General features: G+C 52.7%; 2 protein-coding genes across 5 annotated transcripts in view; one reads left to right on the top strand and one right to left on the bottom strand.

Annotated features, from left to right (window-relative positions):
- The window catches only part of EXOC6B (exocyst complex component 6B), a 312,903-nt gene extending 307,227 nt beyond the window's left edge, over nt 1–5,676 (bottom strand). For all 4 annotated transcript variants that reach the window (XM_075709031.1, XM_075709030.1, XM_075709033.1 and 1 more), the window contains exon 1: nt 5,564–5,676. In XM_075709031.1, coding sequence (XP_075565146.1) covers nt 5,564–5,676 — 113 coding nt within the window. The remainder of the gene's footprint in view (nt 1–5,563) is intronic.
- Nucleotides 5,677–19,986: 14,310 nt separating this feature from the next.
- On the top strand, nt 19,987–21,735 carry SPR (sepiapterin reductase). The gene is made up of 3 exons (XM_075709743.1): nt 19,987–20,323; nt 21,106–21,396; nt 21,545–21,735. Exons 1-3 carry the CDS (start codon nt 19,987–19,989, stop codon nt 21,733–21,735), a joined length of 819 nt encoding a protein of 272 aa, XP_075565858.1.
- Nucleotides 21,736–23,278: the final 1,543 nt, after the last annotated feature.

Below are 23,278 nucleotides of genomic sequence, written 5' to 3'. Positions count from 1 at the left end.
CAGAAGAAAATAAACCAGAGAGCATCCCCCTTCCAGGTCATCAGTACCAGCTCAGCAGTCAGGATCTCAGACAAGCTGCTGCTATTTGCACTGTGCCATTGCTCTAGCCTGGACCCAAGGCAGCTCCGAACAACGTCAGCGAGATGGGCTGTAGCAACAGCCCTTCTGGCTCCCACACATCCAGCTCAGGGGTCTCAACGCTACCCCCATACAGCCAGCCAGAGCTTGAAGGTACCAAGAAGGACCTAAGGTGATGTCCCTATGGGAGATGAGGTTAGTTATATCCATTAGTCCCAAATGACAACGTCATTTGTCAAGCATTCAAGCCAGCAGACCCAGAATCCTGGAAAAAAAAAAAAATAAAAAAAGGAAAAAAGGCAGTTGAGGACCTCTGGCTCCACTGTTTAAGATGAGCCTGGGCACGGGGGAGGTTACAGGCAGGGGATGAACGCGGCACGCTGCCAGTATGGTAAACGGGTCGGCCGGGTAGTTCCAGGTCAGCCAGAGCAACACTAATCCCAGCCACGGTCATGGAAGAGTTGATAAAGGATTTAGGGAATAGAGCTTAATTACAGCCCTACTTTAATCTCAGTCAAGAGCTGCTTAGTAGAAATGCTACCCTATCAAGTGTTCTTAATTTCAGTCTTGGGTTAAACAACATTGTAATCTTTCTGAACACACGTAATTAGCAGACAGATATGACACTCGTATAAAAATATAGTTCTATATAGAAGCACAAACTGGATGATTAATTGCTGTCTGAGATATGACATTTCTCAGTTTTCTAAAGGGGCACAGGTAAGTACTAGTCCCAACATAACTGATAAAATCTCAACCACTAAAGAACAATCTAGAAAGCAAATACATACCTAAAAAGAAAAAAAAAAAAAAAGAGACTGACGATATAATTTGCAGATGAGACAAAAGCTGGCAGAATAACAAACCATGAAATCAGGCAGCCGTAGAGAACAATCGTTTGGAAATCTTGATCCTTCCCAGCAATTTGCACTGCAGGAGAACCAAGCGCGAAGGTACAGATGTAGCAATGAGGAGCATGATCCACAGCTATGAACAACTGTGCTCCCAAGAAAAGAACTCTGCGTTAAGTAAGAACTCCTGTTATAATGCTGAGGGAAAGAGAGCTGCTCCGATCTCTCGGTGTACAAGCAGGAGACTACTACAGTATCAATGTGATTTTATCTGCATCTAAAGCAGCGAGGAGACAGTAGGAATACTGTCACTACATCTGTGTGGCCAGACAGGACTTTTTTAATTTATCAAAAACTGATTAAAAACCCTTCACTGATCTCAAAAAGCTTGAGAGCAGGAAAAGGGTTTTCAAGAGCAAGAGACTTGCAGAGCTCAAGCTGTAAAACCAAAAGAAAGAAGTGACTTGAAAATACAAGCCTGTATTTCAACCGTGAGAAGACACTGGGTGTTAAAGGACACTGCAGCGGAGCACGGGAAAGGACAGCAAAACATCCGCAGGCTGAAACCAACAAGTTTTTTTAAACGATTAGCAATTCAGATAATCACACGCGTTCCTCCTTAGATGACAGGCTGAGCGCAGGGAAAAGTACGTGAAGTTATACAGCCCACATTTATGGGGCGTGATACAAGATAATCTCACCATTTCTCCTGCCTTTATTCCAGACCAGTTTGAGTCGATCATTTATAATCTAGGAGTACAGCACCAAGCACAGGGCCAGGGAGAAGTTAAAATAAAGGGAGATAATAAGAGAATCACAGAAGAAATCAAGACAGCATCAGCTGTGCAATAAAGTAATCTCTACATATCAAAAGTTACAGCTATTTCGGGACAGGCACTCAGCAAACGCTGCAGGAGCTCGCGGAGCGAGGGACTGCCCTTTTCACAAGAGTAAGTTTGATTAGACACCACAGAGGCGTCCCGGCAGAGAGGCAAGCATCCTCACCTACAGCGACTGCGGCTAGAATATTACGGTCTGTCACTAGCTTCCCGTCACTGAAGGGAAAAAAACAAAAAAAAAACCAAAAACCAGCTGAAGTGCACAGAAAGCTCACCGAAGAGCAACAAACTTGATCGGTCAGTTGGGTGTAATAAAAATTAGAGCACTCGTGTGTCACAGCTTAGTCAAGAGGTGGTTTTAAGCAAGGAAGAGTTTCTTTTCCCCTAAACGGCTACCTGATCCTGCAGAATTAACTGATTGTTGGAAGCCTAGATACAGAGAGGGGATCCAAAAATACTCTGCAAAAATCAAGCAGCGTAACACCAGAGGAAAAAAAAGAGGCATTAGAACAGCAGAAGGAAGTGGAATTGAGAGCAATGGATATAATTAGTAGAGGTTGAATAGCAGGAAAGACATCCTGAAGTGGCTTATTTTGATTCCAGGAGCATCGCAGACTCAAGGGGATCCCCACAAAGACTCACTGAACTCGCTCGGTGTCGTCCTTCAAACACAATGACATTCACTGTCAGGTACAAAAAAAAAAAAAAAAAAAAAAAAAGAGAGAGAAAAGAGACCTCGATGGCATTGGAGCCACCGGCGTAGCAAGACATGAGACCGGCACAGCTCATCACACAGATCAAGGCTGTTGCAACACTTCCTCGCATGCCCTTGTCTCCCCGTTTTATATTTAGAATGAAATTCCTCTCCTTGAGGAGGGGCAGGCTTTGTCCCACATCTGCACAGCGCCCGGCACAATGGAGTCCCGGCCCATGCCGCTGACTCCCGGAATCACAGCGAGAACAGAGCAGAAAAATAGGGCTGGAAGGGACTTCAAGAAGGCATCTCGCCCTTCCCCTGCCCTAGGGCAAGAATTACTACACTTACTATTTTTCTAACAGAAAATGCTCTCCCTGATGGGTGGGACACAAACCCACCCAGACAGATGAGTGAGTTGGACCTTAAATTTAACATCTTAACCCCTCCGTCACCCTCCAATAATAGCAATTCAGCCTTGAGCGCTACACCAGGACAACGCAGAGAGCGGCTGCAGTCGGGATACCTCACTCTGCCGAGTCAGAAACTGATAAAAGCGCAATTCTGCAAACAAGCCCCCGCTGGCAGCAGGAGCCGGGCAGTCCAGCCTGTTTCTGAACGGCGCTTTGGGACGGCTGTTCCTAGAAGGGAAGCCAGCCTGGCTCCTGAAGACACATTTCTTCCATGATGCCTACAAGAAGTGAGTCACCTATTTTTTTTTTTTTTTTTTTAAAGTTTCCATCATCCTCCTTTCCAGACTCTCCGGCACATCGTGTTTACCCTGAGCTGGTCTAGTTTCAACTCTAAAAATCCTTGGAGCAGGTATTGCTCATGCTTATATCATTAATAATACTCCTGATGAAGTACCACTGTACTCCAACAGTTAATGCTAGCAAAGCACAAACCCTTCTTTGCCCCAGACGCTTATTAGTGTTTCTTCTGTGCATATGCAAAAATAGACATGAAGCCCAACTCCTCATCTAACCTTAATACTAAGAAACAAGATCAACTGCACTTAGTTCTATGAAATGGAAAAAAAAAAACCCCACCCACACTCTTCATTCTGGCAGTTCCCAGACATTCGAACCAGTTTTTTCAGTTTTCTTAACAAATCTAATTCTCAGCGCTCAGTTTACCTCTAAAGGTTTCGCAGGAGAACTTCAGAAACTGCAGAAAGTCAAAAAAACTAAACAAACGGGCAACCCTCTAGTAAGATAAATCCAGTGCTCTATTGCTCCACAAATGAAAAGCTTTCCTGTTTTAATTTTGTGCCCGCACTGCAGTATCACTGCAAGTCAAACAGCTTAAACCCATTTATTTTTAAAGACAGCCACGCGAGTCATTTAATACCACGAGTCTGTAAAACTTAAATATCGAAAAGAAATGAAGGGCTATTGCGGAGGGGGTGGGACGGGAGGCTGCAGTCCTCTTCATACCCAAACGCTCCCACCTGGCACCGTGATTTCCAGTTCAGCAGCTCCCAGGCTGATGCAGAGCAGCTGAAAGAGGAAGGTGAAACCCACTGCACTGCCCTGCGAAAGGGCACCGCATTCCCCTCACCAGGAAAAGCGACAAAGCTGAACGCCGAATTTAAGTTTGCGATAACGCAACTAGTCAGACTTTGAAGCCGAGTATTTCTGGTAAGGCACCTCCATCTTTCCCCACCTCTCAGCCTGACCAGTTTGGTTACAATGAGCTAGAAACATCCTCTACCCATTCATACCATCAACCTCCCAGAGGATAACACGTACACGAGCGCTCAGTGCTGTGAGTAATGCATTTGGGTTTCGAAAAAAAAAGTTCTTTGAGGAACTTCTGTTTTACTTTAAAGAGAGGAAAGGAGGGATGAGGTGTCTCAGTTTGCCACATCCATTACGTGGCTTCTACCAGGACAGCGACGCTAACAGCGTGAGGTCTGCCTAGCAAGAACAGGTCCTAGATGTGCATAATTTACCTAAAATACCACTTTTTAAAAAAAAAAAAATCAGGTGATTTCTCATTAGAAACAGGATTCAGTTAAACAGCCGGCTACCAGCATCTTTCAGATTAGCAACCAGCAGAAGCCACTGCTGCAAAATCCTAACCAGCATCACAAAGAAATACCTAAAAGGCTGAAACGCCAGACCCAGGCTCACGGAAAGGAGCGGAAGGGAAAAGGGAAAAGCAAAAGCGAACGGGCAGCACTCCTGGGCAGGCGGCTCTATCCATCTGCGCTCCTCGGGCAGGAGGAGAGCTCAGCAGTTAACGCAGATGAAGCAACGGGTTCTCCCAGCTGAAGGATACTGCAAGAACCACTGGGAAAGGATGCTTAATAGGAGAACAAAGGATCCATTAAGCAAACAGAGGCATTAACTCATATCATCGTCAGGATGGTAATTGTACCCATACCCACGGCTTCACAATTAGCCGTGGTTTTTGCCAGAACGGACGCGCAAATCAGCAAAAAGGCCAGGCGAAGGTTTACAAGGAGAACTTTGACAGATCGTGGGCTAAGGGCAGGAAAATGCCCTCCTTTCCCCTCTTCACCAGCATCCCCTCGGGGAAGGCGACAGCGGGCTGCGGGCACCCCGAGAGCTCCCCGAGGGGCTGCTGGGGGCAAGGCCCCGGGCAGGGGCTCCAGCCCGAGGGGCAACGCACCGGCCCCGGGCGAGGGCTTCCAGCCCGAGGGGCAACAGAGGGGCAACGCACCGGCCCCGGGCGAGGGCTTCCAGCCCGAGGGGCAACAGAGGGGCAACGCACCGGCCCCGGGCGAGGGCTTCCAGCCCGAGGGGCAACGCACCGGCCCCGGGCGAGGGCTTCCAGCCCCGCCAGGCAGAAGCCACCCCCGATCGCCCGGCCCAGGCCGAGGGCGCGGAGCCGGGGGCCGGGCGCAGGCCGGGGCTCGCCCCTCACGGCGCTTCCACCGCCCGGGCAGGAGCCAGGCAGGGGGGAAGCGAGAGGGCTGCGGGCACTTCTCAGAGACGACTATTAAAAACATAAGCATAATTCCAATTTCCCCATTTCCTCAGAGGCTGTGGGGAGGGGGGCGGCAAGGCGAAGCCTGCCCGAGCCCCCCGCCCAGGCTGCCCGCCCCGGGTCCCGCCGCCCCGCCCCGGCCGCACCTGAGCGTGGGGCCGATGCAGGCCGTGTCGGTGCTCTCGATCTCCCGCAGGATCCGCTCATGCTCCGCCGCCGTCTCCAGGCTCTCCAGCTCCGCCATCTTCCCCCGCTCCATGGGGCTGTGCCGGCCGGCCGGCCGACCCACCTGCACCTAGCCGGCCCGGCCCTCCCCGCCCCGGGCAGCACCAGCGCCGGAGCCGCCCGCTCCGCTCGGCTCGGCCCGGCCCGGCCCCGCCGCGCCCGGCACGCCGGGAAATGTAGTGCGGGCGGGCGGGGGGCACGGCCGCGGCCTGCGCCGGCGCGGCGACACGGCCGGCAGCCGAGGGGCGGGGAGGGCCCGGCGGCGGCCGGCGGGGCCCCGGAGGCCGAGGCGGCGGCCCCGGGCCGCGGGAGGGAGAGAGCGGGGCGGGGGGTGCCCCCCGCCCTCCCCGCTGCCCCCCGGGGAGGTGGCCGCCATGGCAGCGGCTGCCGACGGCCCCCCGAGGGGACAGAGCCTCGGGGCTTCCGCATCTCCCGGAGGGGCACAGCCCCACGGCCATGACAGCCACCGGGAGGGGACACGGCCCCGTGGCAGTCATGTCCCCTGTGAGGGGACGCAGCCCCATGGCCATGACTCCATGTCCTCTCCTTGAGGGGACGCAGCCCCATGGCAGTGACACCCACCATGAGGGGACATGGCCCCATGGCAGTGATGTCCCCTGTGAGGGGACACAGCCCCATGGCCGTGACACCGGCCATGAGGGGACACAGCCCCATGGCAGGGACCCCGTGTCCTCCCCCTGAGTGGACACAGCCCCATGACAGCGATACCAACCATGAGGGGACACAGCCCCATGGCAGGGACCCCATGTCCTCCCCCTGAGGGGACACAACCCCATAGCAGTGATGCCATGTCCTCCCCTTCAGGGGACAAAGGCCCATGGCCATGACACACCTGTCATGAGGGAACACGGCCCCTCAGCAGGGACCTCGTGTCCTCCCCCTGACTGGACACAGCCCCATGACAGTGATACCAACCATGAGGGGACACAGCCCCTTGGCAGTGATGCCACGTCCTCCCCTTGAGAGGACCAAGGCCCGTGGCCATGACACACCCACCGTGAGGGGACACGGCCCCATGGCAGTGATATCCCCTGTGAGGGGATGCAGCCCCATGGCTGTGACACCCACCATGAGGGGACACAGCCCCATGGCTTTGTCATCTCCCAGAGGAGCACAGCCCCATGGCAGTGACCCTGTATCCTTCCCTGTGAGAAGACACATCCACCATGGCAGCAGCATCCCACCCCGAGGGGACGCAGCCCCATGGCCATAACACCCACCATGAGGGGACACAGCCCCTCAGCAGGGACCCCATGTCCTCCCCCTGAGGGGACACAGCCCCATGACAGCGATATCAACCATGAGGGGACACGGCCCCTTGGCAGTGACGCCATGTCCTCCCCCATGAAGGGACACAGCCCCATGGCAGGGACCCCGTGTCCTCCCCCGTGAGGGGACACAGCCCCATAGCCATGACACCCGCCATGAGGGGACACGGCCCCTTGGCAGGGACCCCGTGTCCTCCCCCGTGAGGGGACACAGCCCCATAGCAGTGACACCCACCATGAAGGGACACAGCCCCTTGGCAGTGATGCCATGTCCTCCCCTTGAGAGGACCAAGGCCCGTGGCCATGACACACCCACCGTGAGGGGACACGGCCCCATGGCAGTGATATCCCCTGTGAGGGGACGCAGCCCCATGGCTGTGACACCCACCATGAGGGGACACAGCCCCATGGCTTTGTCATCTCCCAGAGGAGCACAGCCCCATGGCAGTGACCCTGTATCCTTCCCTGTGAGAAGACACATCCACCATGGCAGCAGCATCCCACCCCGAGGGGACGCAGCCCCATGGCCATAACACCCACCATGAGGGGACACAGCCCCATGGCAGTGACTCCATGTCCTCCCCCTGAGGGGACACAGCCCCATGGCAGCGATACCCACCATGAGGGGACACAGCCCCATGGCAGCGATATCAACCATCAGGGGACACAGCCCCATGGCAGTGACACTGTTGTCACCCACCAAGAGGGGAGGTCCCAGCAGGAATGAACCTGTGTCACTGCCCTGAGCGGAGGCATCCCCCAGCCCCATGATGGATGAGCCTCTGCTCCGTCCTGCCCCTCAGCCCCATAAACAATGTCACCCCCACCCAACGGCGTTGACTGTGGTCCCAAAGAAAGCTCCCCACTGACACTGGACTGCCTTTCAGCTCGATCCTAAAATGTCCCAGCAGCTGCTGAGCTGCAGCGCGTCCCCCCCCGAGCTGCGCAACCCAAGAGACGCCTTCGCCCAAGGACGCGGCAGAACTTCCTCCGAAAAACACCACCAGCCCCCAGAAACATCCTTGGATGCCAAGGTCTCCTCGAGCTTTGACGCTGCAGCTCTCAGTGCAGCTCTGTCCTTGGGAAGCAGCTGGTTGTTATTGTTATTATTTTGTGTTGTGAAAACAACGCTGGAAGGGTCCCGTTCCCAGCCACGCGTTATCGGGTGCAGTGGAGCCATCCTCGCACGGAGATGCCACGCTCTACCAGAAGCACGGTGGGGATGAAGAGCAGGACCCAGACCAGGCTATGCATACCACCGAGGGTTCCTGCATTTGCTTTTGTCGTTTCATCTTCTGAGATATAAATAAACTACGCTAATTGTATGAGCACGCCTCTGGCTTCCCTCGCTAAGTTTGAAAGCTGCTGGTCTGAATATCATCATATCATCACTGTATCATCACTTAATTAAATGAGAAGGAGAGAAAAGAACTTCCCAAAACACGATGCGCCATGACTGGAACAATGCAGGAGGGGCAAGGAGAGCCTGGCAAAAAGTTTGTTAGTTCGCGTGAAGTTCAGCAGCTCTTGGACATCATGCCTACGGTTGCCAAACATGGTGTTGTGCGAGACCAGATGGATGTCGCTTCGGATGTGTTAACACCATCGAGGAAATTTGTCCTCCGACGGCAGTCACCATGGAGATCTGGGAGAAGCTTTCCGAGGACCAAGAAGCAAAGAGACACGTCAGCGGTGGAAGCAAAGCAGATAAAAATAGCAGGGCGATTTCGGAGGCCAGCAGCCTGGCGCTGCCTTCCCCCCGGGCTGGGTCGGGAGCTGTACTGGGGGGAAGCGCCGTGCATTTTGTGCCTGCCTCCATCGGCTGCTCTGCACAGGCCGGTGCTGCGGGCGAGCCGGGGCATCCATGGCAGAAGGCTGGAGCTTCAGCAGCTTACGGGGGCAATCCCCCACGGCAGAACACCGTGATGGCTGCTGCAAGGAGCAGTTCATTTGTGATTTAAACTGCTTTGGACTTTAGACCGCTGAGATGAGCTACCTGTGGCTATGGGAAATATATAATGCGCGGCTCAGTGTGTGATACATACACAGCTCCGGTGTAAAATCTGTAGATATCACCATCTACCGCTGTTGGCAGCTAAGAAGATTACTGTTTTCGTTCAAATTAGTAGGGGCTTGTGCTGTTGGGGACTGAGCCAATATTCCTGAAGTCAGTGGTAACTATTGCGTTGTCTTCACTGAGCCTTAGAAACAGCATTAAACGCCAGCGGTCAAAGAGTGAGCGGCTGGCAACAGTCCTGAACGGTTTTAATTACAGGATGAGAACTTCTGCGAATGACACCAATGCCAGGTTCCATCCTGAATGCTCGGTTAGGCAACGGTGTTATCAGAAATGAGGATCTCAGAAACAGGCTCTAGTTTTCTCTGGTACAAGGACACTGCTTAGTCCGCTAGACTACGGTACAACGGGGTTGAGCGCGGAAATGGGAAACTAGAACTCAATTATCATCAAACTCTGATGTTGACTTTAGCCTTACTTTAGTCTCACCCTCCTGCACCAGCAGAAAGAATGAGGACTGCTGTTTTCAACGCCGCAATGTAGTGCTTCAGCAAGAAGAGGAGCCCCGTGCCTGGAGCGTGGTGTGACTCAGCCAGCAAGACCACGTCCTGGAGAAAACCAGAGCATTAACCTCCGCAGAGCAACATGAGAAGTTGCTATGAGGCACTGTAACAGTCTGTCTAAAAAGAAATGTTCGGGTTTGAATGGAATAAAAATAATTTTTTTTTTTTTAATTTCCACCAAAGCATCAACATTTTTCTCATGGGGAGAAAAGCACCAAAAACATTTCCACAGATTCAGAAATATTCACATCAAATAGGGAGAAAGAGGGATATTGTTACCTGGTAGGAGAACCTTCTAAGGAGCACCAACAATAGATTTTCTATGCATCAATTGGCTCCTAAAGCTATGGTGAAAACTGAGCATATTTTTTAAGAGGAAAGCTTTGTGCTGTTTTTGATGAAAATCCCACCTCACCTCTGACTCCAAATTTCAACTGCAGATCTCTTTTTACCCTTGCCTGGTAGAGTCAAAAGTCTGCCGTGATCAAGTTTTTGGTGTTCGTGTATGATCCTGAGGTCTGGGATCAACTGACCTCTTCTTTGATCAGCTGAACAGATTGATTTCTTGGAGCCTTTCATTCTAAGGCACCTTTTCCAGTCATTTACTCATTTATGCATCTTTTGGGGGAAAATGACAATATTTCAAGATTTTTTCTTAGTCTGTGGGTGCCAGAAGTGGACAGAGCAGTGGCTCTAGTAACAACATCATCCATCTGCTCCTCTTGAACGTTGCGTTGGCACCATCGTGGGTACCATTAGCCGGTCCCGTTGCCCACAGGGTCACGCCGCGGCTGATGTCCAGCTGATTACCCACCGTCACCTTCAATTCTTTTCAGGTCACTGCCGTTTGGGATAAAATTTTCCATTCTGTAAGAAAAGCTACATTCTTTGTCCCTGGACGCATGGCGTTTGGTCACCTTCACATGAATATTCATTGCTTGTGTCTGGGCTTACCGAGCAGTCTGGGACTTGCCCTTATTATTTGCTGCCACACAAATTGTACCATTTGAAAGCCTGCCCACAAGAAGTTTATTTATTCTTACCAGTCACTGACATAAGCATGCTGAATTCATATTGTTCTAATTTATTAATCAAATCATCATGCAGTACCAACACAAATGCATCAAAGATGTCTGTTACCAGCTCATAATCTCCTTGAAAAATGATAGCGAGTTTGCCTGACAGATTCTATTTCCCTTAAAAGCATGCTGGCTGACATTAACTCTTTTACGTTCCCTTAATTTCCCGCTAATGAAGTTCCATAGAATTGTTTTTATGGGACTGACAACAGCCTGATGGAGCTTTAAAAACTCTCCCTTTTAATTATTGACCTCTCATTAGTGTTTTCCAGTCCTCCAGAACTTCCCTAGTGTTCCAAAACTCCCTAAAAAGTCAGCGTTACGGGTCAGAAACCTTGAGCAGCCTTTACATAGCCTCGTGTGCAGGTTACGTGGGGCTGCTGGTTCGACAGCCTGCCTCTGCCCGTGACTGCTCGGTTGCTCCATCACTGCTGAAATGAAAAGTCATCATCACTGAAAATTACTGTGGCACCTGGGATCTTCCGGAATTCAGGGCCAGTTGTAATTCTACCATTTCACCGGAGCGATACCACCGTCAGAATGTCTGTCTTTTTTTTTTTTTTAACCTTAACAGTCTCTTTCTTATCGTGCTTATTCTGGTTTTTCATTTTGTGCTGTTACTTTGCTGAACTGTTTTCGACACCTCCTGGCTTCTCTGCTTCCTCACCCGCTCCCCTCTCTCGCTGCTGGCTTCTTCCCTTCCAGTCACCTCCGCGCTCTTCTGACCGCACCTACGTTCAAGTAACGACAGGCGGGCAGGATGCCAAGCTGCTCTTATATTTGGTCTCGCCAGTGTCATTCAGGAAAACATTTCACAGCGAAATGAGGGGGCTAGCAAACAGATCCAGGAATTAAAAGCAGAGAGAAAGGAACAAACAAGGCCAGATGCTGTTGTCCTGGAAGAGCAGCCTCCTGCAGCGACCTGGGGGGACTCGTCCCCCACGTCGACAGACACTCGAATAATCTCAGGCAAAATCTCTGGGCAGGTCCCTTCTTCTGGGGCGTGGGCTGGAGTCCTGCAGCCCCTGGTGCTGCCTCCACACTCCCCTCCTGCATCCCCAGCTCTCCACCTCTCCCTCCTGCCTTCACCAAACCCCTTTGGCCATAACCCCGCTCTCAGCCGGGCTGGGCATCCTCGGCGTTTGCCTTCTCCTACCCGATCGCTTGAAACTGGACAAGGAAAGGCACACGGTATTTCTAAAGCAACAAGAACGCCACGGGTGCTGACTAAGCACACAAGTCAGACGGTCCTGTTTGCTTTGGGCGTGCAGCAGCCCGGTTTCCTTCTTAAAGGCTGACCTTTAGCACTCTTCGCTTCAACCCCAGGGGAATAAATAAATCTCTACTGCCCGGAGAGGTGCCTGCATTTCATTTATCCCTGCTCCTTTGGCCGCCTTCCGCATTTTTGCCACGTGGTGCTAACTGAAAGCACCCCCTGTGCACCTGTGGAAATGCAATCTTGCCCTTTCCAGGGGGAAAAGCTCGGAAGCTCGGGGCTTGGCTGCCCTTTCGTAGGGAGAAGGGGAAAGGGCTGCAGCTGGGATGGAGAGGCAAAGGAAGCGAGGAGCCACGGGGAGCCGGGCTGGCTGCTCCTGGCTGTATGGAGGGTGGCAGAAGCGCTGTCAGCAGCTGCTGCTTCTGAGAAGGGCCACAGCTCCTTCTGCACTGATTGCCACCATCCCACACACTTTGATGCCACCCACAGCAGCAGCAGCAGCCAGCCCGGCGTGCCAGAGACTCGGTACGGTGATCGCACCGTGGTCGTGCTGCTCTCAGCACAGTCCTGCCACGGGCAGGTGCCTTCACCTGGCCCTGGCTCCGCATGGTTTATTGCCCTCGGGTGCATTCATCTGCATGTATCGGTAACCACAAGAGAATCCAGTCTTCCACAACATACTTACGGAGGATAAATCCCCGTTTTTCAGTCACTAGGCTCTGCTTAAAATCCCGTTCTGCTTCACATTTCAAGACTGAAATAAATTTTTAAGCCTCTCCGATATTATCACACTGTTCCCCAAATCCCTGCTTGGGAGGGACCTTGATGCTTCTAATCATGACTTTTGTTTTCTTGTGCATTTTATTATACCTTTTCTTCCGAATACAGGAAATAATAGCTCGGACAGACTGAAACAGTGGTGAGATGGACTTCAGCCACGGAGTTCTGGCTTTCAACCTTTGTGGAGGATTTTTTCAAATCTGAGCTTCTGGTTTAATTAAATACAGGGACGGGGATCTCTGGTGGCAACACTGGGGTGAAGATCTTTTGGCAAGCTGTACTGCGATTTCGGAAGTCCTGCCAAAACTCACCAGCGTGGCATGGGACAGCTTCACCTCGCCAGGATTTGAAGACCAAAGAGGTGGATCTCCACTTGGGGTTCAGAGCTGCTCCTTAGCTCTGGACTCTTTAGCTGAACCTGGGAAGCCCGTGCTGGCAGGGAGCATTGCAGTGAAGGAAAGGGCTGGTCTCCCTGGCTTTGTTTAGAAGCAGAAGGACAAACACATTCACCCTTAGGCTTGAGCGGTACATGATATATTTCTATTCCACGTATGTCAGGAAGTGGTTAGCACCGTTGCGAGCGTTGAGTTCTGCTCTCTGCCACAGCTTGGGGCTGCGTGGCTCACCCATGAGAGCAGCAGAAGGGATCATGATTTATGAGTAGGATGGAGAACCCACCTCCTAGCCCGTAGCTCTCTGCACGCTCCCCTTCTCATCAGGGATATCTGCAGGAGTGCGGTTCCTGCTGTCCTGCTCAGCCCATCCTCATTATCCTCGCTGCCGTGAAACCCAGCCAGACAGCAGCCCCGCTGTACGGAGCAAGCAATCTGCTGGCATCCGAGGCATCTTGTCCTTAGGAGGTCACAAAATTAACTGCTGAACATGATGAGATCCCACAGTTGGGGTGGCCTTTGGGCTACTAAAACAACAAGCAGAGTTCAGGAGCGAAACCGCAGTCCTCCCTTCCAGCAGCCCATGGGTAGTCATGGCAATGATGACTACAGCCAGGGCCACCTTGTATGACTTCGAGCCCTGCCCTTCTTGGGTGGCAACGCCGGGCAGAAATACCCAGGGCTCTTCCTGAAAGCTATTGTTAACAGTCCTCTGCAGAAGGAATTTAGCGCTTCCTCTCCAATGAGGAAGCCCTAGCATGAGCCCTGGCAATGTTACGGCAGCTGCTGCTCGGGAGTACCAGCTCCACGGCATTCCCACTGCCTCGGCAGCGCGCAGGGTGGGTTTTCCCCCCTGGAAGCCCTCTTGCTTTCGCCTGGATTTGTGGGAGCCCTGTTATACCCGTCTGAAGCTGCTGAGAGCATTGCAAACACGCATGCACAATAGCCCAGTGCCAGCAGGATCCGTGCCACAACGAAAAGGTGTCTTGGGTGGCTTCTCCAGGTAAATCCAATAGGTGCAATCTCAAACAATGGAGAATTTGGGTAATTCTGATAATACACCAGTAGATGTTTAAAATCAGCACCGCCAAGAGAAATTTAGTGCCCTGACACTTCTCTGCTGGCTTGTACCGGTGCCTCTCCCCCTCCCCGCACTGCGCTGTCCAGGAGCGAAGCCCCCAGCACTCTCTCTCTGCTCCCTGGGGTCCCCGGACTCAGGGGTTGCCTGCAGCTCCCTCCAGATTTTAAATGCCGCTGACACCTAGTGCTGGTTCTCTCAACTACAGCCTGAGCTGCAAGGGAAGCCCTCACGCTGATGGATGAAGAGCCGGGGGGTTTCGTGGTGTGCGTGACTTCGTGATGCTTGCTCTTCTGGATCCAGTTTCATCTGCCTCCTGCTTCGTGAAGGCGAAGAGGTTCCTGCACCGTGTTGTCCCGGCACAGGAGAGTGCTACGGGCTCTGTCTGCAGCAGCAACAGAGCTGTGCGGCAGGAGCAAATCTCTAAGGGCACTAGGATGGTGCTGAGGGCTGAGCGTCCCCACTGTGCATGGGGTGGGAGGGAAGCGGAGCATCTTCCATCTTTTAAGAGAATGACCATTGCCCTCGCTGGTTGTGGTACATCTCTGTTCATCTTCCTGACCAACGTCCTGGAAAGAGTTCAAACCCTCCTGCTGCCAGAGCGTTGTCCTGGCATGCAGGCTGAGATGCCGGCTGAGCAGCTCCCACTGCCCCAGGAGAGTCTGTGACAACCTGCTCATCCGCCAACACCTCCATGCTCACCCAGGGAGGAGATGTTGCTCACGTTTCTGGGTTTGGTTTTTTTTTTTTTTGTGTGTGTGTGTGTGTGTTCAGAAAACGTGTAGACGTGGCACTTTGGGACATGGTTTAGTGGGCATGGTGGTGTTGGGTTGATGGTTGGACTGATGATCTCAGAGATCCTTTCCAACCTTAGTGATTCCTAGCTTTACTTTCATTAAAAATAATCCAGTCACCAAGCCAGGAAACATGAAATTATGACTCTACCCTTAATTGGTTTAGTGGTGGACTTGGCAGTGTTAGGTTAATGGTTGGACTGGGTGATCTTAAAGGTCTTTTCCAACCTAAACGATTCTGTGATTCTATTCTATGATATTGCTCAGGGGACAAATCCCCCCTGGACCAGCTCCACCAGCCACATGCGGCTTCCCCCACGTTCACCCGACACTGCTCAGCAAAGCCTTTCACCACCTAGGGAAGGTGTCCCCGTAGTTCAGTCACACCTGTACACCAGGTCATCTTCAAGGGCTTTCCAAGCCCTATCACCTCCCCAGCCCAACTTACACCACTTCTGAAAACCCAGTGATCATCCTTCTGCAATGTACAGCCCTTGCCCCTCTTCCTTATTCCATGCATTAGATGCTTTTGTATTGCATTTCTTGATGTACTATTCAAATCCCCAGCCAACAGCAACCATTTATGTTTTAAAACATATTCTCTTGAGAGAGCTCCAGAGCAGTCCAACCAAAATGCACTGGTTCCTAGCAACTGCACTAAAATCGTACTCTGCTCCGCGGCCTTTTCCAATATTAATTTAATTTTTGCAGCTGCCGTTTCTGCAGTCCTTCTTCCATGGGGAAACTTTCTTTTTGTGAACTATTCCTGCAGTCCTACAGCTGGTTTTGGATGGTGGATGAGGAGAGGAACTAGCAAATTTCAAAAAACCATAAAGATAAAAAGACAGCCAGGAAAAAAATCAGAAAAAGAAAAAGAAAAAGAAAAAGAAAAAAGGAAAAGAAAAAGAAAAAGAAAAAGAAAAAGAAAAAGAAAAAGAAAAAGAAAAAGAAAAAGAAAAAGAAAAAGAAAAAGAAAAAGAAAAAGAAAAAGAAAAAGAAAAAGAAAAAGAAAAAGAAAAAGAAAAAGAAAAAGGAAAAATGCCAGGGCAGTATCTACATCCTTTACTGGATTTGGCCCTTAGTCCAGCTCTCCTGCTGCTAAGTTGCTGCAAACCGTCTCCTGTTCGGAGCAGCGCTTCAGGGTGGTTGGAGGAAGCATAAGAAGAACGCTGGTGCCTTCCTGTCCTTGAACACATAAAACGTGAGACTGCAGCAGGCTCTGAAATTGCTGAGCGATGCTTAGGATTTAACATCCTCCAAGAAAGGTGAAATAGCCACCATCAGCACGATTGTGTCGAGTTAAAATCCAGCAGCCAAGCTGCTGTCGTGGGAGCCAGAGAGCATCTGGTGTAAGAACACAGAAACACCAGGGCATGAAGTGTAACCGCTGGAACTAGGCAAGCAGAGCTACCAGCATCACGCCCGCCCTCACCAAGCCGCGTACGGAGGGTCTCCACCATGCGCTGTGTCCCTCAGGCGACAGAGGAACACATCTTGGATACAGTCTTAGCAAATCTGGGCAGAAATCGGATTTTGCAGAGAGGTCAGAATGTTCTTGTTTCCTCCTTCTTCTTGTTTTCTTCTTCTTGTTGTTTCCTTCTTCTTGTCTCCTCCTCCTCCTTGTTTTCTTCTTCTTCTTGTGTCCTTCTTGTTTTCTTCTTCTTCTTGTTTCCTTCTTGTTTTCTTCTTCTTGTTTTCTTCTTCTTGTTTCCTTCTTGTTTTTTTCTTCTTGTTTCTTTCTTGTTTTCTTCTTCTTCTTGTTTCCTTCTTGTTTTCTTCTTCTTGTTTCCTTCTTCTTGTTTCCTTCTTCTCTTGTTTTCAGTGCACAGCACGTCACCCCACAAGCCGCCCACCTGAGGGCAGGAGACACCCTTTGCGGCACACAGCAACATTCAACAAACCCTCAAAATGACCGGCTTAAAGAGCAACCCAGGGAATGAAAAGAGAGCTGATCTGATGGCGATGTGTCATAGCTCTCACGGGTTATGAAAATTCCCTTCCCTAACTATTATCTCAACCAGTCTTGGTAGTACGGAAGTGTATTAACTTTGTTGATAGATACTAGTTCACATTATACACTGTAATGTAATGAGGTAGTGGAATTTTACTGGAAACTTTGGTGGTGTTCATGCTTACGTAAAACTAAAGGACAGCCCAGCACTGGAAAGAAGGCCTTTGCTTCTTGGAAGCTTCGAGCTGTCCATGGAGGCTAAAGGATGCCCCGGGACAACCAAGGTAACTCCAGCATCCCGGCGCCTCTGACACATCTCCGAAACCCTCCCAGCATCGTCTGGCACCGTCGATCGGTAACTCCAGCACAACTGACTCCAGGGACACCTGGATCAACAGAGGAGCAGCAAGAATGCTGCAAAACTAGAGCTGCTTTGCAAAGTTTTACTATAATTAATAATTGCAGGGGGGGGGGAGGTGTTAGTGGTTAGGCAAATCGTGTTGCACCTGAATGCTTGAAGGGTGGAAGAACCCCGTGTAAAACCACATTCGGGGTCCCCCAATTTGGCTGGGACACCTCATGTCCCAGCACGAATAAATATTTACTCTTGTAGTTTGTGTCCCAGCCTCTCTCCTCGGTCAGCGCGGGCCAGGTGTGAATTTCCATACCACCCGTCGGGTGGGGTTTGCTCTCCCGGGATGGGGAATGCCGATGTCCTCCGCTCCCTCTGCCCCCCACAGACCTCCCCCTGCAGCAGCTGAACCCGGACGTACAAAATGATTAGATTTACACCAAGATACAAATCCCCCATCAGTGATAGGGATGGGATTTTTGCTGCAAAGCAAGGAAAACACGTGGGTGCAGCAGCTACAGAAGTGATTTTCTTGGCACTGATGAAGCAGAAGTCACAGATAACAAGTCCCAAGGTCGAGGCAGACACCCACGCCAGCAAAACGCAGCGTCTGCCCTCGCTCAGTGATGTGTCTGAGCCAGAACAGCAAACCCAGCAGCAAGACTTCCCCGAGGAGCGGACGGCGAGAGAAAAAGTAATGAGTTTTTGTTCTTTTTCTACCGGCGGCTGTAGCTGTCCGGGCTCGAGCGCGTCAGGAGGGTACGTGGTGTCACAGGTCGGCTGTGCAAAAGCAGCACCGTGAGCATGGGAAATCATTTTGCTGAGGCTGCAATGACAAGGAGCCAAAAAGATACATCACATCATCCCCAATTTGCCTAAATTTGCACAGTGCAAGGTGCGTCCTTGGCTCAAGCCTGTTTGTTTACCGAAGAGCACAAAGAAGAAAATGAGACATCAGGAGGTATCTTACGGATTTGTAACTTCTCTGCAGCTCTGCCCTCCAGTTCCAGCTCTGGGCTGGTTTAGTCACCAGTTCCCTCCCTCTGATTTTTTATTTTTAGTGAATATTAGCACGAGCAACTTCTATCAGCTAAAAAAACCTGCTTCCCAGACCCTCGCTCCTACATCTACACCCTTCGGTGTAGCCTGGTAACAGGTCAGATGGAAGATACGGTCTGCTGGAAGGAAAGTCCAGCAGCACGATGGCCATTTCCAGCTGGCCCAGTTCTGCTTTGGGCACAGCTACCTGGGATGGGGTGCGATGTTGGGCTGGGAACCGGGGCAAGAAGCATCATGGATACAGGAGATCGGAGCTGCCAAAATGGGAAGGGGGGAACTGGCAGTCGCTAAAGCAAGTTCTGCCATCAAGAAGCTACTTGTGAAAAAAATACACGTGTGCTGTCTTATTTTTTTGCTGATGATCTTAATTCTGCTGAATGTGTAAGATTTGCTTTAGCAAAACAAATATCACTCTTGGGTTTTTGCCATACCATGAATTTTTAATGCTTTATTAGAGCGCTGGAGGGTTTCAGCCCAGTCTGTGACTACTTAATGGAGTGAAAATCCACGTCGTTACCTGCTCGCGCACCACAGGGGCCATCTGTCCTCGGGATTTAACAGCTGGGAAACCAAGCCCAGCTGCCAGCTAATTCCACACGAAACCAAGTACCCCTTGCAAAAAAAACCCTCTTGGGAAGCTGCCTGCGTCTTCACGCGCGAAGATAAATTTATTTTTAAAAAAGGGGTTTAGGACTCTTTGGAATCAGACAGCGCTTTCGCTACCTAACAAACAACCGGCGCTGAGTGCCTGCCGTGGTTCAGCCCCAGCCAGCAGCGCAGCACCATGCAGCTGCCTGCTCCCTCCCCCTGCCCCAGTGGGACGGGGGGACAATCGGGAGAGTGAGAAACACTCCTGGGTTGAGATAAGAACAGTTTAATAATTGAAACAAAATAAAGTAAGATAGTAGTAGTAATAATAAGAATATAATAATAATAGTAGTAGTAATAATATACAAAGCAAGTGATGCCCAATGCAATTGCTCACCACCCGCCGACCGATGCCCAGCCAGTTCCCGAGCAGCGATCGCTGCTCCCCGGCCAACCCCCCAGTTTCTATACTGAGCATGATGCCGTATGGTATGGAATGGCCCTTGGGGCAGTTGGGATCAACTCTTCTGGCTGTGCCCCCTCCCAGCTTCTTGTGCCCCTGGCAGAGCATGGGAAGCTGAAGAGTCCTTGACTGGCATAAGCAGTGCTGAGCAACAACTAAACCATCAGCGTGTTATCAGCATTCTTCTCATCCTAAATCCAAAACACAGCGCTGTGCCTGCTACTGGGAAGAAAATTAACTCTATCCCAGCCGAAACCAGGGCAGTGCCAAGAACAGGGAATGGAGGGAGGAGGCGCGCGCGGGATCTGTGAGCGTGGGGCCCGGGGACGTCGCGGCGGCCAAGGCCGGGGTGGTGCGAGGGGGGGGGATTTACACCCGCGCCGGAAAAAATGGATCAAAAACAAAAAGTATTTAAAAAAAAATTGTTGAAAAAATGCATTGAAAAAAAAGAAAATATAAATAAACATTGAGGGAAGCCCAGGGGCGCGGCCTGGCCCCGCGGGCCCGCAGCCTCGGCCGGGCGGGGCGGGGCGCGCCGCGCTGGCCACGCCCACCCAGTGCACGTCAGCGGGCCGCGGCGAAGGCGGCGGCCAATCGGAGGTGGCGGCGGTGCGGGCGCGCTGGGAGCGGCCATTCACAAAGCGGCGGGGAGGGAGGGGGAAGTGAATGGGGCGGGTCACGTGGTGGGGAGCGTGGCCACGCCCCCCCGCGCCGAGGGCCGGGATGGAGCCGGGGCCGGGAGCGGGGCCCGGTGGCTGGGCCGCGGCCGCCTGCGTGCTGACCGGCGCTTCCCGGGGCTTCGGGCGCAGCCTGGCGCGGCTGCTGGCCCGGCGGCTGGGCGAGGGCTCGGTGCTGCTGCTGCTGGCGCGCTCGGAGGCGGCGCTGGCCGAGCTGGCGGCCGAGCTGCGGGGCAGCGGCACCGGCACCGGCACCGGCTTGCGGGTGGAGTGCGTGACCGCCGACCTGGGCTGCGAGCAGGGGCTGCGGCGGGCGGCTGCTGCCCTGCGGGAGGTGCTGCCCGCCGCTCCGCCCGGCCGCCTGCTCCTCGTCCACAACGCCGGTAACAGCCCCCCCCCCCCCGCCCCCCCCGATCCGCAGCGGCTTGGTGGGTGCTTTGGGTGCCAGTAAATAACCGAACCGAGTAAATAACTGCAGGAGCAGCGGGGGTTTCACCCTGTCCGCGTCTCAGTATTTTCTTAAAGTCATGAATTTGGGGAGCAGAGCAGGGATGGCTCGCTGCCGGCACCGCGGTGCCTTGCTCGCTCGCAAGGTTTTACCCGTTCCTCATGGCACAGGGCCGGCTGGCCGCCCTCCTACCGCTCTGCTCCCTGAGTGCAAACCTTCCGAAAAACTTCTAGCCCTGCCTCGTGGGTGCTTTGCTTGCAATCTTTAATCCCTGCTGGCTTTAGTGCCTTTTCTCACCAGTTACTGCTATAAAAAACACCACGCGTTCCAGCAGGTAACCGGTGCTACAGGAGTCAGGTCTCTTACTGACTTGGTCCCGAAAGCGGGACGTGCCGGAGAGCGCGTGGTGGCCTGTGGGGACGTTGGACTTCAGGCTGGAGGTTGGGAGCCGTTTGTTTTGGCAGAGGATTGGCGGGGCAGGGCCGTGTCCCTTGTCACCGCTGTGGGTTCAGCAGGTGACCCGAAAGCAATGAGCAGAGCCAGGCTGCGCTGAGCTCCTCGCTCTGCTCTGAGACCCTGCTGGAGGCTGGGCCAGCAAAGCTGCTCGCTTTTGTCTGTAACGGGCTGTCGGACGTGGAAATGTTGGAGCAAAAGGGATCTGCTGTGTTGCTGAACCCGTCTTTAACTGCTCCAGCCTCGTTTGTCCTTCCTTCCTAGGCTCCCTGGGGGACATCTCCAAATCCTTCCTGGATCTCACCGACCCAGATGAGATCAACAGCTACTTTGCCTTCAACGTCACCTCGGCGCTTTGCCTCACCTCCACCGCCCTGCAAGCCTTCGGGAAGCGGCCCGGCTCGAGCAGGACGGTGGTGAACATCTCCTCGCTCTGTGCCGTGAAGCCCTTCAAGAACTGGGCACTGTACTGCAGCGGGAAGGCTTCCCGGGACATGATGTTCCGGGTGCTGGCGCTCGAGGAGCCCGATGTCCGCGTGCTCAACTACGCCCCGGGTGAGGAGGGGAGCTCATTAATTGCTATTCATTTTCTCCTGGCTTTGTGGATAAAAGATTCTTGCAGCCGAGCCAGGTACGGGGGGAGAACGAGCCCCAAATTTTGCTTTCTCCTTATGTGATTTCTTTTTTGTTGCTCTTTCCCCAGGTCCTCTGGACACGGACATGCAGCTCTTGGCCCGGACTAAGACCGGAGACCCTGAGATGCGTCGGTATTTCCAAAGCCTGCGGGAGAGCGGCCAGCTGATAGACTGCACCGTGTCGGCCCAGAAGCTGGTGAATCTCCTGGAGGAGGACACCTTCTGCTCCGGCGCCCACGTGGATTTCTACGACATCTGAGTTACCCTCACCTCTGCCTTTGCCTTCCTGCTTTGCTTTCTGCTGAGCCGCGTCTTGGATGCCTCCAGCGCGTTTGCTGACCTGGTCTGAGTCCTGGGTGCCGTACAGCTTTCAAGAGAAGACCTCTGGGTGCCTTAGCAATGTTCCTCGTGCCCCGATGGGGATGGGGGGCAGTTATTCCTTTGCTGCGCTATAGCCCCTGAGCCCTCCTGGGAACGTGCCGGCAGGAGTGGGGATTTCTCAGCTGCTGGTGATGGGGGAGCAGAGGTGGTTTCTCCAAGGGAATGGGCACGGAGGCTGAAAGGTCTCCCGTGCAGGAGTGTGTGCGAGCTGAGGAGGTACCGAGGCACGCGAGGCCAGGTCAGAAGCCACCCCAGAAGGTCTCAAACAAGCCAACAGTAGGGTTAGAGCTGAGCGTCCCCGTGTCTGTCCCCTTTGCCCCGCAGGAGCTGTGTGCTCGGCAGCCGAGCAAGTCACCAAAGGGCAAAAAAGCCGCTCCCGGGGCCGGAGGTGGTGGCTGTCACCCCAGAGCCCTGACTCTCCGTCCCCCCTCTCGCCAGTGGCTTGTCCAGGCTCTCTTGGAGTTCTGGGATCGTCTCCGCGTGTTTTGTGCATCCAGACGTGGAGCAAAGCCTGTCCCTGTGTTTTTTGCGCAAAGGCGATAAATCTCCAGGAGGGGGAGCTGGCCATGGCGGAGATGTGAATTTTGGGTGCCTGGCTGGGGTCACCAGCTTCCCTAAACCTGTGCACAGGCGCAGCAAGGGTTAGAGCACGCCTGAGACACAGCCCTGAGTTCATGCCGTGCTCCTGTTTGCAGGTTCTGGGTCCAAGCCTGGATCTGGGGCTTCAGCCCCTTCTGGGTTGTTCCTTTAATTATTTGTGGGGTTTTATCCTCATTTTTTCATCAGGTTCCAAGAGGCACAGGTCCTTATAGACTTGCCCGTATAGAAAGCAGCTGATCTGCAGCATGTGTTGATGCAGGAGAGCTTCTCTGAAGCGTGGTGGCATCCCCCGCGTGCCCTTGAAATGCCCGGTGTCTGTCTGCGCTCAGTGACAGCAACCTTCCTGCAGTCACCTTCTGTCTCAGCCCCACATTTCAAATCTTGTCTGCCTGAATCTACAGTCATTAAAAGTTTCATGTCTGGTCTGGGTCTTCTGCTTTAAAAGTGGATAAACTTGTGGGAGGAGAGAGCTTGGGTTAAGCACTATCTTCATCCAACAAGGCACCACAGGTGCCCTCCTGGAGGCCTGTTCCTCCATCTCTGAGCCGTTTCATTAACTCTGTTAACTTCATCCTGTCAAGCTCAAAAAAACCTCTCTAGCTAGTCTGCTGCTTGGTTTCGTCTTCCCTCTATGCCTCTGAAACTCATTATTGGCGACCCTCCTCTGCTGCTCACTACACTGGTGGTTTTTCTGGGTATTGACACCTGATGGTGTCGAATGTGGTCTGTGAAACCTGGGTGGACCTGCTGCTGCTAAAAAAAAAATCCCCCATCTCTTCACCTCGTATCTGTGTGGGCTTGTCCCATCCCCTCTTGGGCAG

The sequence above is a fragment of the Pelecanus crispus genome, chromosome 4, assembly GCF_030463565.1.
Source record: "Pelecanus crispus isolate bPelCri1 chromosome 4, bPelCri1.pri, whole genome shotgun sequence".
Taxonomy (NCBI): Eukaryota; Metazoa; Chordata; class Aves; order Pelecaniformes; family Pelecanidae; genus Pelecanus; species Pelecanus crispus.
The sequence above is the reverse complement of the archived record's forward strand: the minus strand, read 5'-3'. Positions and strand labels throughout refer to the sequence as shown.

Coding starts and splice junctions, on each gene's coding strand:
- SPR (XM_075709743.1), top strand. CDS start 19,987: ATGGAGCCGGGGCCGGGAGCGGGGCCCGGTGGCTGGGCCGCGGCCGCC. Junction 20,324..21,105: donor GCTCCTCGTCCACAACGCCG/GTAACAGCCCCC, acceptor CTTCCTTCCTAG/GCTCCCTGGGGGACATCTCC. Junction 21,397..21,544: donor CGTGCTCAACTACGCCCCGG/GTGAGGAGGGGA, acceptor CTCTTTCCCCAG/GTCCTCTGGACACGGACATG.